Here is a 12,493-nt window from a genome sequence, read left to right as displayed (position 1 = left end):
CAGATTTAAAAAGAAAATCTACTGGCTATCTTTTGAAAATACAATGATTCTTTTATATTCAAAAACATGATGGGAACTATAAGAAGAAATCACTATCCCAGGGTAAATATTTCAAAATCATAGAGGACATAAAAGCAGCACATTACTCTCTGACCATATATATTTTTTTCTTTTGAGAGAGGTTCTCGCTCTGTTGTCCAGGCTGGAGTGCAATGGCGTGACCACGGCTCACTGCAGCCTCCACCTCTCAGGCTCAAATGATTATCCTACTTCAACTGGGACTACAGGTGCACGCCGCCATGCTGGCCTTATTTTTTATTCTTATTTTTTTGTAGTGACAGGATCTCACTATGTTGCCAGGGTTGGTCTCGAACTCCCAGCCTTAAGTGATCCTCCTGCCTCAGCCTCCCAGAAATGTTGGGATTACAGGCAGGAGCCACGGTGCCTGGCCACATATTTCTTAATTTACTTGGATAACAGATTTTGGTTCTTAGTCTATTTGGAGAAGGATAGGTCAGGTTATATGAGGTTGGGTCAAGTTAAGGAACATATGTCACAAATCTTTTGTATGTTTCATTTCACATAACTGTCTTCTCACATACACATACTTTGTCAGAATAAGTATTCCCAAGTAATAAGTTAATATGCAAATTACTGGGTCAGGATGGCCTACCTATAATAGTAAGTGGCAGAGATGGGATTAGAACCTATTTCTGTCTGTTTACAAAGCATGTACCCAGAAAATAGAGTAAAGAAAATGTGTCTCTATGATATTTATTTTAACTGAATAAACAGACAAACAGAAAACATCAGTCAGCATGGCATCACAGGCTAACTAGGGCAGTCTAAAAAAATTAGAGATTAAACAATGCCATGCTTTTAAAAACATATATAATTCTAGGTGAAATTGAACTTCTATGTCTAAGAATATATTATCTCCTGGATAAATTAGATACATAAAACAATTGTCTACAATTTTTCTGAAAATCCTATTTTGGAAATGTGACCAGAGTCAATCTGTGAGACAAAATCACACCTCAGGTTTCTGTGTGTGTTTGTCTGTTTCTGTTGACAGTAGGGAGGAGCCAACCAAAAATAATATAACTTAAGAGGATGAGTTACTTTTGAGTGCATTTGCCTCTAAATGATTCTTGTCATTATCAAAAAATCAAACCTAACCCCTCCAAGGAAGAAAAATTGCCAGTTTTGATGATGTTCAAAAAAATGTGCCACAGGCTTAGAGGCGATTTCAAAATTTACATTCCCAAAATGTTTTAAGCAATGATCATATCATGAGGGTATGTGTTCTCTCTCAAACCAACTACTTTGAAGGAGACAACAGTTTCCAACATATAAATTTCTAGTTAATTTGTATAATTCTATTACTAGACTTAGGGTACAATTTCATTTTTAAGGTAATTTAACCATTATTCATTAATTTATCTAATTGTCAATTAATACCTACCTTGTGTTAGAAATTATGCAAAGACTCGGAGTCACAAAGACGAAAGTCATAGCCTGTTCCTAAATTCAAACTTCTCATAGTTAGTTGGAAGAGTATGGTGAGGGCTAATAATAAATAAAGAGAGCCTCACGGTTTATTTATATGGCTGATTGCATTAGAATCTCTAAATGGCTAATATTCCAAAATTCAAAGGTAAGAAAATTCAAAAGATAACATAGGTTAATTACTAACTGTTTTCTTGTTTCTAAAGCAGCATAGATGGGAAGGGAATTCAATAGAAAAAGAACTGAAATGGGAAAGAAGATTTGACCAAAATTATTTCCATGAGTCTGAGCAAGCCACTGAAGCTTCTGGCCCTCAGCTTCCTCTTTTGAAAACAAGAAACTTTGATTTGATTGTCTCAGAGGTCTCTCATCCAACTCTATATCTTACTAAGCAACATGCTGGAGCTCTAGACAAATTCACACTTAATTTTGGTTCTTACATTGGCTGCGTCTTCTGATATTTAGCCAAAAAAACCCTACAGATCATTGAAGAATAATTTATTTTCAGACATGGGTCATCTAGCCCAATTCCTAGGAATTAGTTACGGCGCTTCCTTTGTCTGTCTTCGTATTAACAAGAAAGGATACACTTTTAGAGTCCCCCTACTTCATCCTCCAATGACAAGTGTTTTGGCATACTGAAATCATTTGGTTTTAAGGAGAAATGACACCAGTTGAATTTAGGTCATTCTTTTTTTCTTCTTCTACTAAAGAAGGAGACAAGTGAAAAATGGTTCAGTTACCCCAGTTCAGACCACACTTGTAAATTACTGGCGTAAATCTGGTATCCACTGAACTAACAGTAAATATGGAGTTATGAGTTGTTCTAGCAGCAGCTGTTTGGGTCTAATGGTTCAAGGCAGTCTTAGGTCTTCCTAAATGAATAGTCAGAGCAGAGAACCAGCTGCTTAAATAGATGTGTTTTGAAAGGTTCAGAGCAGAGCTTAGCTCAAAAGTTTTGCTTTCACTGTCCCGGACAGAGCCTCAAATTCAACTCTTAGAGAGCTTTTGCTTCTTGAATAAAAATGTTTTCTTGGAGGCAATACCCTAACGTATTATCTGTTACAGGATATATTAGTTTTCAGATTTTTAAAAAGTTAGCTGGACACAGAGCCTATGGAAATGAGATCCAAGCTAAGCACCCAGGTCTTAGAATGACAGTCACCTAGCTTACAAGTTTGCTTTAAGATCTGCCTTAGGTATCATAAGCATAATAGTTTTATTCCCATTGAAAATTCCCTTTGCACAGATAGATATGACAAATATATATACACACACACACACACACACACACATATATATACACACACACACATGCACACAGCCCAGCCTCTTCTGCAGTAGCCTGAAGAAACAGTGCATAGGAGAACAAGACTTTCCACTCTGAACACCTCTTTTACCATCTTACAGGTCACCTCCTTGCCATCTCCGGCTTTATGAGATGTGAAATTTTACTAAGGGCTAGATAAGGTAGAACTTTCTTGCATTTAGCCAAAATACCCTTTACATAAATTTCCAGAGTGTCACCTTGTCCTGGCATTTTGTTTCTTGGTGAACACACCCTCACTCTGCATGATTTTATGGATCTCAATCTTGCCCTTACCATCATTATTGTAATCTCGATTCTGGTTGAGTGCCAGAGATAAGAGTTCAATTATTTTAACATTTAATTTTTCCTCCGGCTTTGAATTTTCTGGCTGGGAAGTTATTGGGAGCATGAAGCTGTGGGGCACTTTAAGTCTCTAAGTCTCTACAGTGAAGTTACTTTGTGTAGTGTGAAGTTATAGGGGCTGTTATTTCTCAAAGAAGTCCTGTATAAATTTTTATAAATCCACTTAAGTCCTTACTTACAGTTGCAAGAAAAATAGATTCTCTGCCTCAAATAAGTTGTCTGTGAATTGAAACTACTTCGGTTATAACTGTATTATTTTCTCCTAATGAATCTAAACTTATGTTGGAATAGCAATAATAGATGAGACACTTAACTGCTAATACCACTTCCTGTATTTTATTTTAGATAAATAAATATTCATTTGCTAAGTGGATATACTGTTTCATCAACAAGGGTGCAACGTGGATAGCATAAGTCATTAGCATAATCCAAATGCTTGCTAAAGGCCTTTGGAATGCCTAAACTTAAAAAAGTACACTACCAAGGACTTGGAAAGAAACTCGCACTCCAACGCCAAAGAATCTACTGCATATTAATCTTCATTATCAAAAAAAAATGATTGGGGACCTAAAGACAAAAATAAGCCTATTGTGCAACAGCAAAACATTAAAAAAAATAAAAAAAGCTTTAGGAAACTTCATGGCATTGTACAAAGATGCTACACCGGAGAAAGGGGGATCTGGTGATCCTAATTTTGTCACCAGCTTTGAAATCTTTAGCCAGGCATTTCAGTCCTATAAAAATCCATTTTCTCACTTGTAAAAAGAAGAGTTGAAGTTATGTTTTTCCAGGGCTTTTTTCTCTGACAAACTGAATCTCAGAACAATTTTATGACTCAACCAAGGTAGCAGAGTCCAGAGAGAGTTTGAAAAAACACCTTACAAAACTTATAACTGAAGTTCTGCCTCCAAGGGCACTTAATTTTTTCAAGTGAAAGCATGCATGCAGATTCACCCAGCTGTTACCCTGGAAGACGACAGAGTAAATATACTCTTTTATATGAAGCCCAAAGTGTGATTGTTAAAAATCCCCATGCACAATTAGAAAACCAGTGACTGTTCTCTGTCTCATCTATTAACTGCATAATTCTGAAACCTTTGACAGCGTGTGCTGAGAGACCGAGTCAAGGATTCTCCTGAGGAGCTGTTAGAGACTGACATATTAAAGCCAGAAAGAGATGGTGGGCACCGGAAACAGGTCACCCAGCATCCCTCAGCAATTTTGGCTCTGTAAACCCCACTGTAGGATTTATATCCAGCCATGCAATTTCTAGTAATTAATGTCAGGGACTATAAAATTTATACTTTGGACATATTTTAGCTTACTTTGACTTTTTAGCCCATTGTATACCTAAGTAACACACTGCAGTTCAAGCTAATAAATATATACAGTTAACTAGGTTTTTAAAAAGACATTCACTTATTACCCACCTACAACATGCAATATGTTCAACCAAAACCTAAACTTAAATTTCCAGTGCACATTTGTGCTTATAGGGAAACAGGTGAGAGTACAAATGCCTGGATAATGAAGTTCTGTTATTTCCAAAATAATTCTCAACGTTATATGATCATTTGTTAAGAGGGAAAATATACCTGTGTTTAAAATCCATCATAATGAATCATTTTGATGTAGTAATTAATAAGGACTTCAGAGCTATACAGTTTGAGAGGAAAATTAGTGGACAGATACACTACTACAACTGAATACAGAAGTAGTACAAAACTTTAATGCTGTCTTTTCTAGCATTTTTTAAATGACTATTAAAATTTCTTGATTGCTGTTACTCTTCTTTGCTCCTTTTCGTCTTTTCCTTCTCAAAAAATCAATTTTTCAAACTCAGTAGGAGTTGTAGCCCTTACTTTTCTCTCCCAGGCAAGATGCTATTAGGGGTCACTTCCCATGTACGGAGAAAACAATCTTCATGGATAATAATGATAAAACCTTATGGAATGCAAAAACAACCAAAATATGTATTCTCGGATGACTGCATTAGGGCCAAGTCAATATTAGTCCCACTTCACCCACGCATCACATAGTCTAAAAATGCTGTCAGCCTGATAAGAATTTCCTGATTTACTCTCTTTTCCAATAGAAAATGTAGGTCATCAAAATAAACTTCTGACACTAAAAAACAGTAGTTACACTGTCAAGTCTTTTTTTTTATTTCACTAGCCAGTTACGGTCAGTTTCTTTATTTGACCATAAAAAAAAAAAGAAGGAGAAGAAAAAAAAAAAGAAGAAGAAAGAAAGAAATTTTGAACAAGCCATTTTAGTAAAAGCAACATGAAAATTTCCAAGCACATCCCTATGGTTGACTCAGCCTAACATCTAGTTAAGCAATGTATACAAAAGCCCAAAATATAGAAGTTGATCATTATGTAACTAATCAATGTAGATAAATTGTTTTCTTTTTAAGAAGCCCATTGGTCAGAGTTTTTCTAATTTTTATTTTATTTTATTTTTTACTTTTTAAAATTGTTGTCTTCAGTAGATTGATGGTTTTAGAAAAAGAAATGAATTTGGGGACCGAGCCTCAGGGCTATGGCAAAAATTATATAAAGTATTGGAGTCATTTCTTATGAAAACATTAATGATTGGTAATTTGCCATTTTCTCTGATACCGAATGTTATTTTCCAGCTCAAAAAAAAGTGTTATAGTATTAACTCCACCATAGATTCATTAATTTCACAACCCTAAAAAAAGAAGCCATATTCGAAACAACTTCTACTAGTTTGTTATTTTATAAGGGAGGAAAGTATCTTTCTGAACACGTAGAGAAGTTGTAGTTCGTTGCTCATCCACATTCCAAATGATAATTGAAGGCCTCTATAATATCAGAGATGCTTTGAAATGCTGGTGCTGCTGAATATATACTTTTTTAAAGAGGATAGCAAGAAAGTAGGGCTCCTTCCTCTTTTGCCCTAATTGGTTCTGGTTAAGCTGGTACTATTTAGCAGATGAATCTGGGGCATGTACCCTTCCAGAATTAGCTGAATTTCATAGTTCCTAAATTCTAAACAGAAAGTTAGATTTCTTTCTAAAGAGTAGCACTGTAATCCTAGCAAAGAGACAGAGGTAGAGGAAATATAGAAAGCAAAAGGTCAGATTAATTAACAGCCCAAACCTATGAAGGTTTGCAATAAAACGTGGTTCCTAAGAAAGTAAAAAGAAATAAATCAATATATTCTAAGGATGGTAATTTCCTAACCCAATCTAGTTATATTTTTTTTAAGTTTCTCCAAATCCACCCACCCTAATTCCCATAGTCTGAGGTGGACTCTATTTTGGTACAGTCCTTGCCACATACATTTTTTATTTTAATGTAGCACTAACTAAGCCTTGGCACACTCTCCGTTGTATCCAGAGAGTGATGTCCAAGGGCGCCTCGTGCCAAATTCCCCAGAACTCTACTGTTCCTTCTAAAGTAACTATATCATCTCCTCAGTTCTCGACCCCTTATTATGGACATCTTCAGTTACTCTTGGAAGAGTGGAGACTCAGCATCCAGAGATTCAAGGTAACCTTTTGGCCGAGGGACACACTGTCAACAGACTGAACACGTACAAACTGTGCTTTGCTGGAGTTCAAAAATGAATGAAGAACCTTGGAATCCATCCCTGTCCTCTAAGTCACAGTGACAGGGAGAAAGACTCTGTGGAGAAGTTCTAGTAACACCCGACAGACATTATGCTAGACCAGTGTTCCCCCATGAAAGTCCCAGATCATTTCGTGAATTCACTCTCCAGGTAGCCTCCCCTACCTCTTGTCAGCGCACTTCATCTTCCTCATCAATAAACCCTGAAACATTCCATCTTTCCAAACAAGCAAAATAGTTGGTTTAAAGGAAGTTTACTCACATAGTTCTAAGATAGATGCCCTTGGTGAGCTTCAGAGAACTGAGTCCTAAGAGCTAGGGTGGCTGGGAGGGGCAGCCTCTGAGCTCCGGCGACCACAGCTCAATGAAGCCCCCAGCTAGGTCATGTCTCACCCACCCGTCCTCCCCGCTGCTCTCCCTTCCCGGCTCTCTCGGGATGGCTTTCTGCTCAAGGACGCTCCCGCAGGTCCCAGAGCATCCTCTGCGCCACGCGTGCCGGCGGGACGTCGCCGAGCCCCAGACCGATACTCTCGATGCCCTTCGCCCCCGCCCCCAGCAGGCTGCCCGGCCGGTGACTCACCTGCTGGCCAGGTTGGGGCGCCGGCTGATAGTAGGCTGTGGGGCAGGTTGTCGCTGCCATGGGGTTGGGCAGATACTGGGACGCTCCATACGGCTGGGGGTGATACATCACCTCCGCACAACTCATGGCAGCCGGGGCAGTGGCGGCCCCCGAGCTGCCGCCGCCGCTCTACGCGCTGGCGCGAGGGGCGCGGGCGCCGCCGCCGCAGCTGCCGCCTCTGTCGCTGCTCCAGCTGCTACTGCGGCGAAGGCGGGTCCTCGGCGGCCTCGGGCTCCGCGCGGGGCGCGGGCTCGGGAGGGACTGGCAATCAGCGGGGGCCCATGCGCGGGCACCTTCATCTTCAGCCCCTCCGGGTGTCCCCTGCCGCGCTTATATAGCGGCTCAGGGACGCAGCCTCCCACTGCGCCGCTGGGGCATTACCGCGTCCGGCTCCCGCGAGGGCTGCGGCGCCCACGGCAGCGCCAGTCACAGCCACAGCCCAGGCCCGGGTCGGACAGCCGTGGGGAGCCAGGCTCCGGTTTGCATATACACAATGCACGCCCGGGGCTCGTCCTATCACGGGTGCTCCCGGCTGTGCGAGGACCGGGAGGCGGGGGCGGAAGGAGGGGGAACGCCGGGGAGGAGGGGGAGCACTTTGCCTCCCCAGGCTGTGACGCGGAACTTTGCAAAGTTTCTCCAACTCTCTTTGCAGCGGGCGGGTCACCCTGCAGGGGGACCCCGGGGAAGGCTGGCTGCGGATTGGAGCGAAGTTTGCAGCCCTCTCCGCCTCCCAGCATGGGATGGTGGTGGGAGGGGAATGGTATGCAGAGGCTCCGCGCCCTCAAGGCTCGGCAGGTTCCCACCCTGTCTCTGTCACCTGGCCGCCAGGGCGAGGTCTTCCCAACTCCAAGGAGATTTTACAGGGAACACCAACTCAGAAGCTGGGGCCAAACAAAAGCCGAGTGTACAAAGGGGTAAAACAGAGCAGGCGCAGAATACACGGGGATTAGCTCCTACATTAAAATAATCGTAAGTGAAAGTTAACATCACTGCAAGTGCGCACATGCCAAGAATGCAACACAGTTTTCCACAAGCAATCTCTGCTTTAAGTTTACATCTTCATGGTATGACACTGCTGTGGGATGTCCACCATTTCTGGCTTTTACAGCCTGGTTTTCATAGAGCAATAAAGGGTAGTTGATTAAGCCCATTCGGCTAATAAAGGTTTATCTATTTGCAATTGGATCTGACCCTCTCCAAAATGGGGGGAAAAAGTCTGTGAGAATATACTTGTATTCTGACATAGTCAGTAGAAATAATTATATTCGCATTATTTTATTTATTTTGAGACAGGGTTTCCTTCTGTCGCCCAAGCTAGAGAACAGCTCACTGCAGCTACCACCCCCACGCTCAAGAGATCTCCCATCTCAGCCTCTGGAGTAGCTGGGACTACAGGCCTGCATTACCACGCCCAGGTAATTTTTTAAAAAATTTTTTTGTAGAGAAGGGGTCTTGCTATGTAACCTAGGCTGGTCTCCAACTCCTGGGCTCAAGTGATCCTCCTGCCTGGGTCTCCCAAAGTGCTGGGATAACAGGCATGAGGCACCACACTGGGCCTCATTTTATAAATGAGCAAACTCTAGCTCTGAGATTCAGCAGACATATCTCTCCTTATATGTAGGCATCCTCTTTTATGACTCAAAGCAAACTCTCATTTTCACAATCTATCTTTTCTCAGAGAAAAAGTCAGTTTGAAAGTCAAATGCACTAATGTTTTTATAGATTGAATTATATCTTCCCCAAAATTTATATATTGAAGCCCTAACCCACAATATGGCTGTATGGCTGTATTTGAAGACAGGACATATAAGGAGGTGATAAGGTTAAATGAGATTTAAAAGGTTAGGCCCTAATCTAACAGGACTAGGTTCCTTATAAGAAGAGAAAACACGCCAGAGATACCTATCTCTCCCCCAAACCCCACTCCCTCTCTGCTCTGTCAAAGAGGAAAGGTCATCTGCAGTCGTAGTGAGTTGCCTACAAGCCAAGAAGAAAGGTCTCACCTTGAAACCAACACTGACCACACCTTATCTTGTGCTTCTAGCCTCCAGAACTATGAAAAAACTAACTTTTTTTTTTTTTTTTTGAGGCGGAGTCTCTCTCTGTTGCCCAGGCTGGAGTGCAATGTCACGATCTCAGCTCACTGCAACCTCCGCCTCCCCAGTTCAAGCGATTCTTCCACCCCAGTCTCCCTAATAGCTGGGATTACAGGCACCCACCATCATGCCCGGCTATTTTTCATATTTTTGTAGAGACAGGGTTTCACCATGTTGGCCAGGATGGTCTTGAACTCCTGACCTCAGGTGATCCCTCCACCTCGGCCCCCGAAGTACTGGGATTACAGGCGTGAGCCGCGGCGCCCAGCTTAATTTGTTTTTTTTAGGCCACCTCGTTTGTGGTCTTTATGATAGCCCTAGCAGGCTAATACAGATATACAGTTCTCATATATTGCTAATGTTTACATAAGTGTCTGTGTGAATGTCTAGCTACACAGATACGTACACATGTATAAACACACAGGCATACACACACACACTCACACTATAAAAATTGGATAGGAACTTTTTGCTACCCCGTAACAGCTTTTATTCACTCATTTTATCCACTGAATATTAAAAGCACATTTATTCAGGGCTTGCACAGTTTTTGGACTTTAAATTGTGCTCTTTGTAGTGCAAGAGTATTTCCAGCAATAATATATTTCATAATTTACTTTAAACGTTTATTATTGTCTTTTCCCAAATTGACATCCTTTGATCAGATCCCTTTCCTGTGTTCCAGATTTATCTAGTCAATTCTTTCCAGGTAGCTCCACATAGGTGTTACATAAGGACCTCAATCCTAATAGTACGGATAGTCTCACGTACCCAGTTTGATCCTCTTTTTTAATCTTCATCTCTACTGAAACTGCCCCACTACCAGTTGCCCCAGCTAGAAATATGGGAATCTTCTGGCACTCCTTCCTTCTCCTCACAGTCCCCACACCTGGTCTTGCAGTCAAGTGGACCCCAAATTTTCCATTTCTACTGACTCTCTCCTTATCTCTGTTGCTATAATCGTTAGTTTGCTCGGCATCTCTCACTCAGACTCCTGCAAGAGACCCTTAGTGATTTCTGGGCCCCAAGGCGAACTTTCTTCCTGTTCTTCATAGTTTATACTACTCTTTAATGACCCAGGCACTGTAAATCCAACTGTGCAATGATGATTCATTCTTCTTTTAAAAATTTCACAGTCACATCCCGCAGTCTGTACAGACAACTCTTTAACCTTCAGGTTCTGATCCCTGCCCATGTCACTACCTCCTGCGAATGTTTACCAGCTATCTGAATTGAGATCTGCATTCTGCGAAGAAGCTGTGGTACTTTCTACCAGCATGTCGTTTTACATATGTGCAGAGCATTTGCACCAACACATCCCCCACCCTCTTCACTTGTTAACTCCTTCTTGCTCTTCATGTAATTGTCTTCCAAAACATCCGATGAGGATCAGCTTTAATGCTCCTATTTTCACTAGCTCTTGTACTTTTAAGAATACTGCTCCCATCATACAAATAATTAACTACTTGATTTGAAGTTGCTAATTTGCTTGTCTCCCCAATATGACCGTGGCTGCTTGAGGGGAAAGACTGTGACTTTTATCTCTAAATTTCAATCATATTATGTCAGGCTTAGTAAACATTCTTTGAATAAGTAAAGCATATAATAAGAGGAGAAACAAAAACTATTAGAATGACTTACAGATTCTTGGTGGGGTCTGAGCACATATGAAATCAGTGAAGACTATAATGTAGAATATGATTTCAAACTCTGTTTTAGTCTTTCTACTGTATGTTAGATTGAGAAAATCCTTATGATGTTAAAAAAAAAATAGGACCTAGAATATAAAGTGACTGAATTAGGCCACAGAGCAAGTTTGTGAGGACAGCCACTGCTCAATGCCAAACCTCCTGTTCAAATGTTTAATGCCTCCAACTTTTTTCAAATAACTTATATCTGTAGTTGATTTTTTGTACAATTATGAGTTCAATATCCGTCTCTTTAGCTAGACTTTCGTTATTTATATCTTGTTCATCTCCATATCTAACACTTAGAAGACATTCTATATCCATTTTCTGAATGATAAAATAAAGCCAGAACTTGATTCAACGTGTCCATATCCCTCATTGCTGCATCTTCCATGCTCCCTATGGCCTCTAGTGTGTTGCAAATATTTATTCTATGACAAAAAATAAAAAGTTATTTGGTACTAATACGTCATGTACACAAAAGTCTATAGGTGTTTGGCAAAATTTTCCTACAATGCAATATCTTTTTTGATACCATTCTTTGTTTCTATATTGTACTGCTGGAAGAACATAAGAGAGTAAAGATTAATTCTACCTAGACTTAGAATCTACAGAAGTGGACAGAGAGAGAAAATAGCTTGTCAAAGGCTGCAGTCTTAGTGAGGTCATTAATAAAAATTCTGATAATTCATGTTAGGGAAATCTACATTTGAGTTCTAGTAGGAAAGCAGATGTACCTGACTTCCCCTGGGCAACTATTTAGGGTTTTATAGTGGAAAATAATAAAAAGGATCATCAAGCTTAAAACATCCTTTTTCAGATAAGTAAATATATGATCTGATTAATGTGTTCTAGGGAACTAGTGGCAGAACTAAAGCCAGAGTCCCATTTCTCTTGACTCTTGATTTAGTTCTCTTTCCATAATTGCATAATAAAGATATATAAACAAATATATATGCATATGTATATGCACACATACATTATACATGTGTGTACATATTCCTAGATATTTACTTATGCATATATATATATATACACACACACATACATACACGAAGGAAGAAGTTTTTGATCGGATTGTCCTTGGGTCAACTGGGAGTTGAAGAAGAGGAGTGTGTTTATGGGGTGGGGATGTGGGCCAATTGCATTTAGCAAGAGTGAGTCACTCAGATCAGAGAATGTGATCTGACCACTGGTGTACTCATTGTCATCTCTACTATGTAAGGGTGTCACAATTACTTGGAAAAAGCAGCAATGGTATGGAATTTAATTCTATGTAATTCTGAGCTAAAGTTCCTCAAAGTTTACCC

General features: G+C 40.4%; 1 protein-coding gene across 1 annotated transcript in view; it reads right to left on the bottom strand.

Moving 5' to 3' along the window:
* VGLL3 (vestigial like family member 3) overlaps window positions 1-7,497 on the bottom strand; it is a 47,568-nt gene extending 40,071 nt beyond the window's left edge. The window contains exon 1 of the mRNA XM_003255139.4: window positions 7,361-7,497. Within this exon, the coding sequence (XP_003255187.1) occupies window positions 7,361-7,486 (126 nt within the window). The 5' untranslated portion in view covers window positions 7,487-7,497. The remainder of the gene's footprint in view (window positions 1-7,360) is intronic.
* Between the last annotated feature and the right edge of the window lie 4,996 nt (window positions 7,498-12,493).

The sequence above is a fragment of the Nomascus leucogenys genome, chromosome 21 (genome assembly GCF_006542625.1).
Source record: "Nomascus leucogenys isolate Asia chromosome 21, Asia_NLE_v1, whole genome shotgun sequence".
Lineage (NCBI taxonomy): Eukaryota > Metazoa > Chordata > Mammalia > Primates > Hylobatidae > Nomascus > Nomascus leucogenys.
This window is presented reverse-complemented; position numbering and strand designations above follow the sequence as displayed.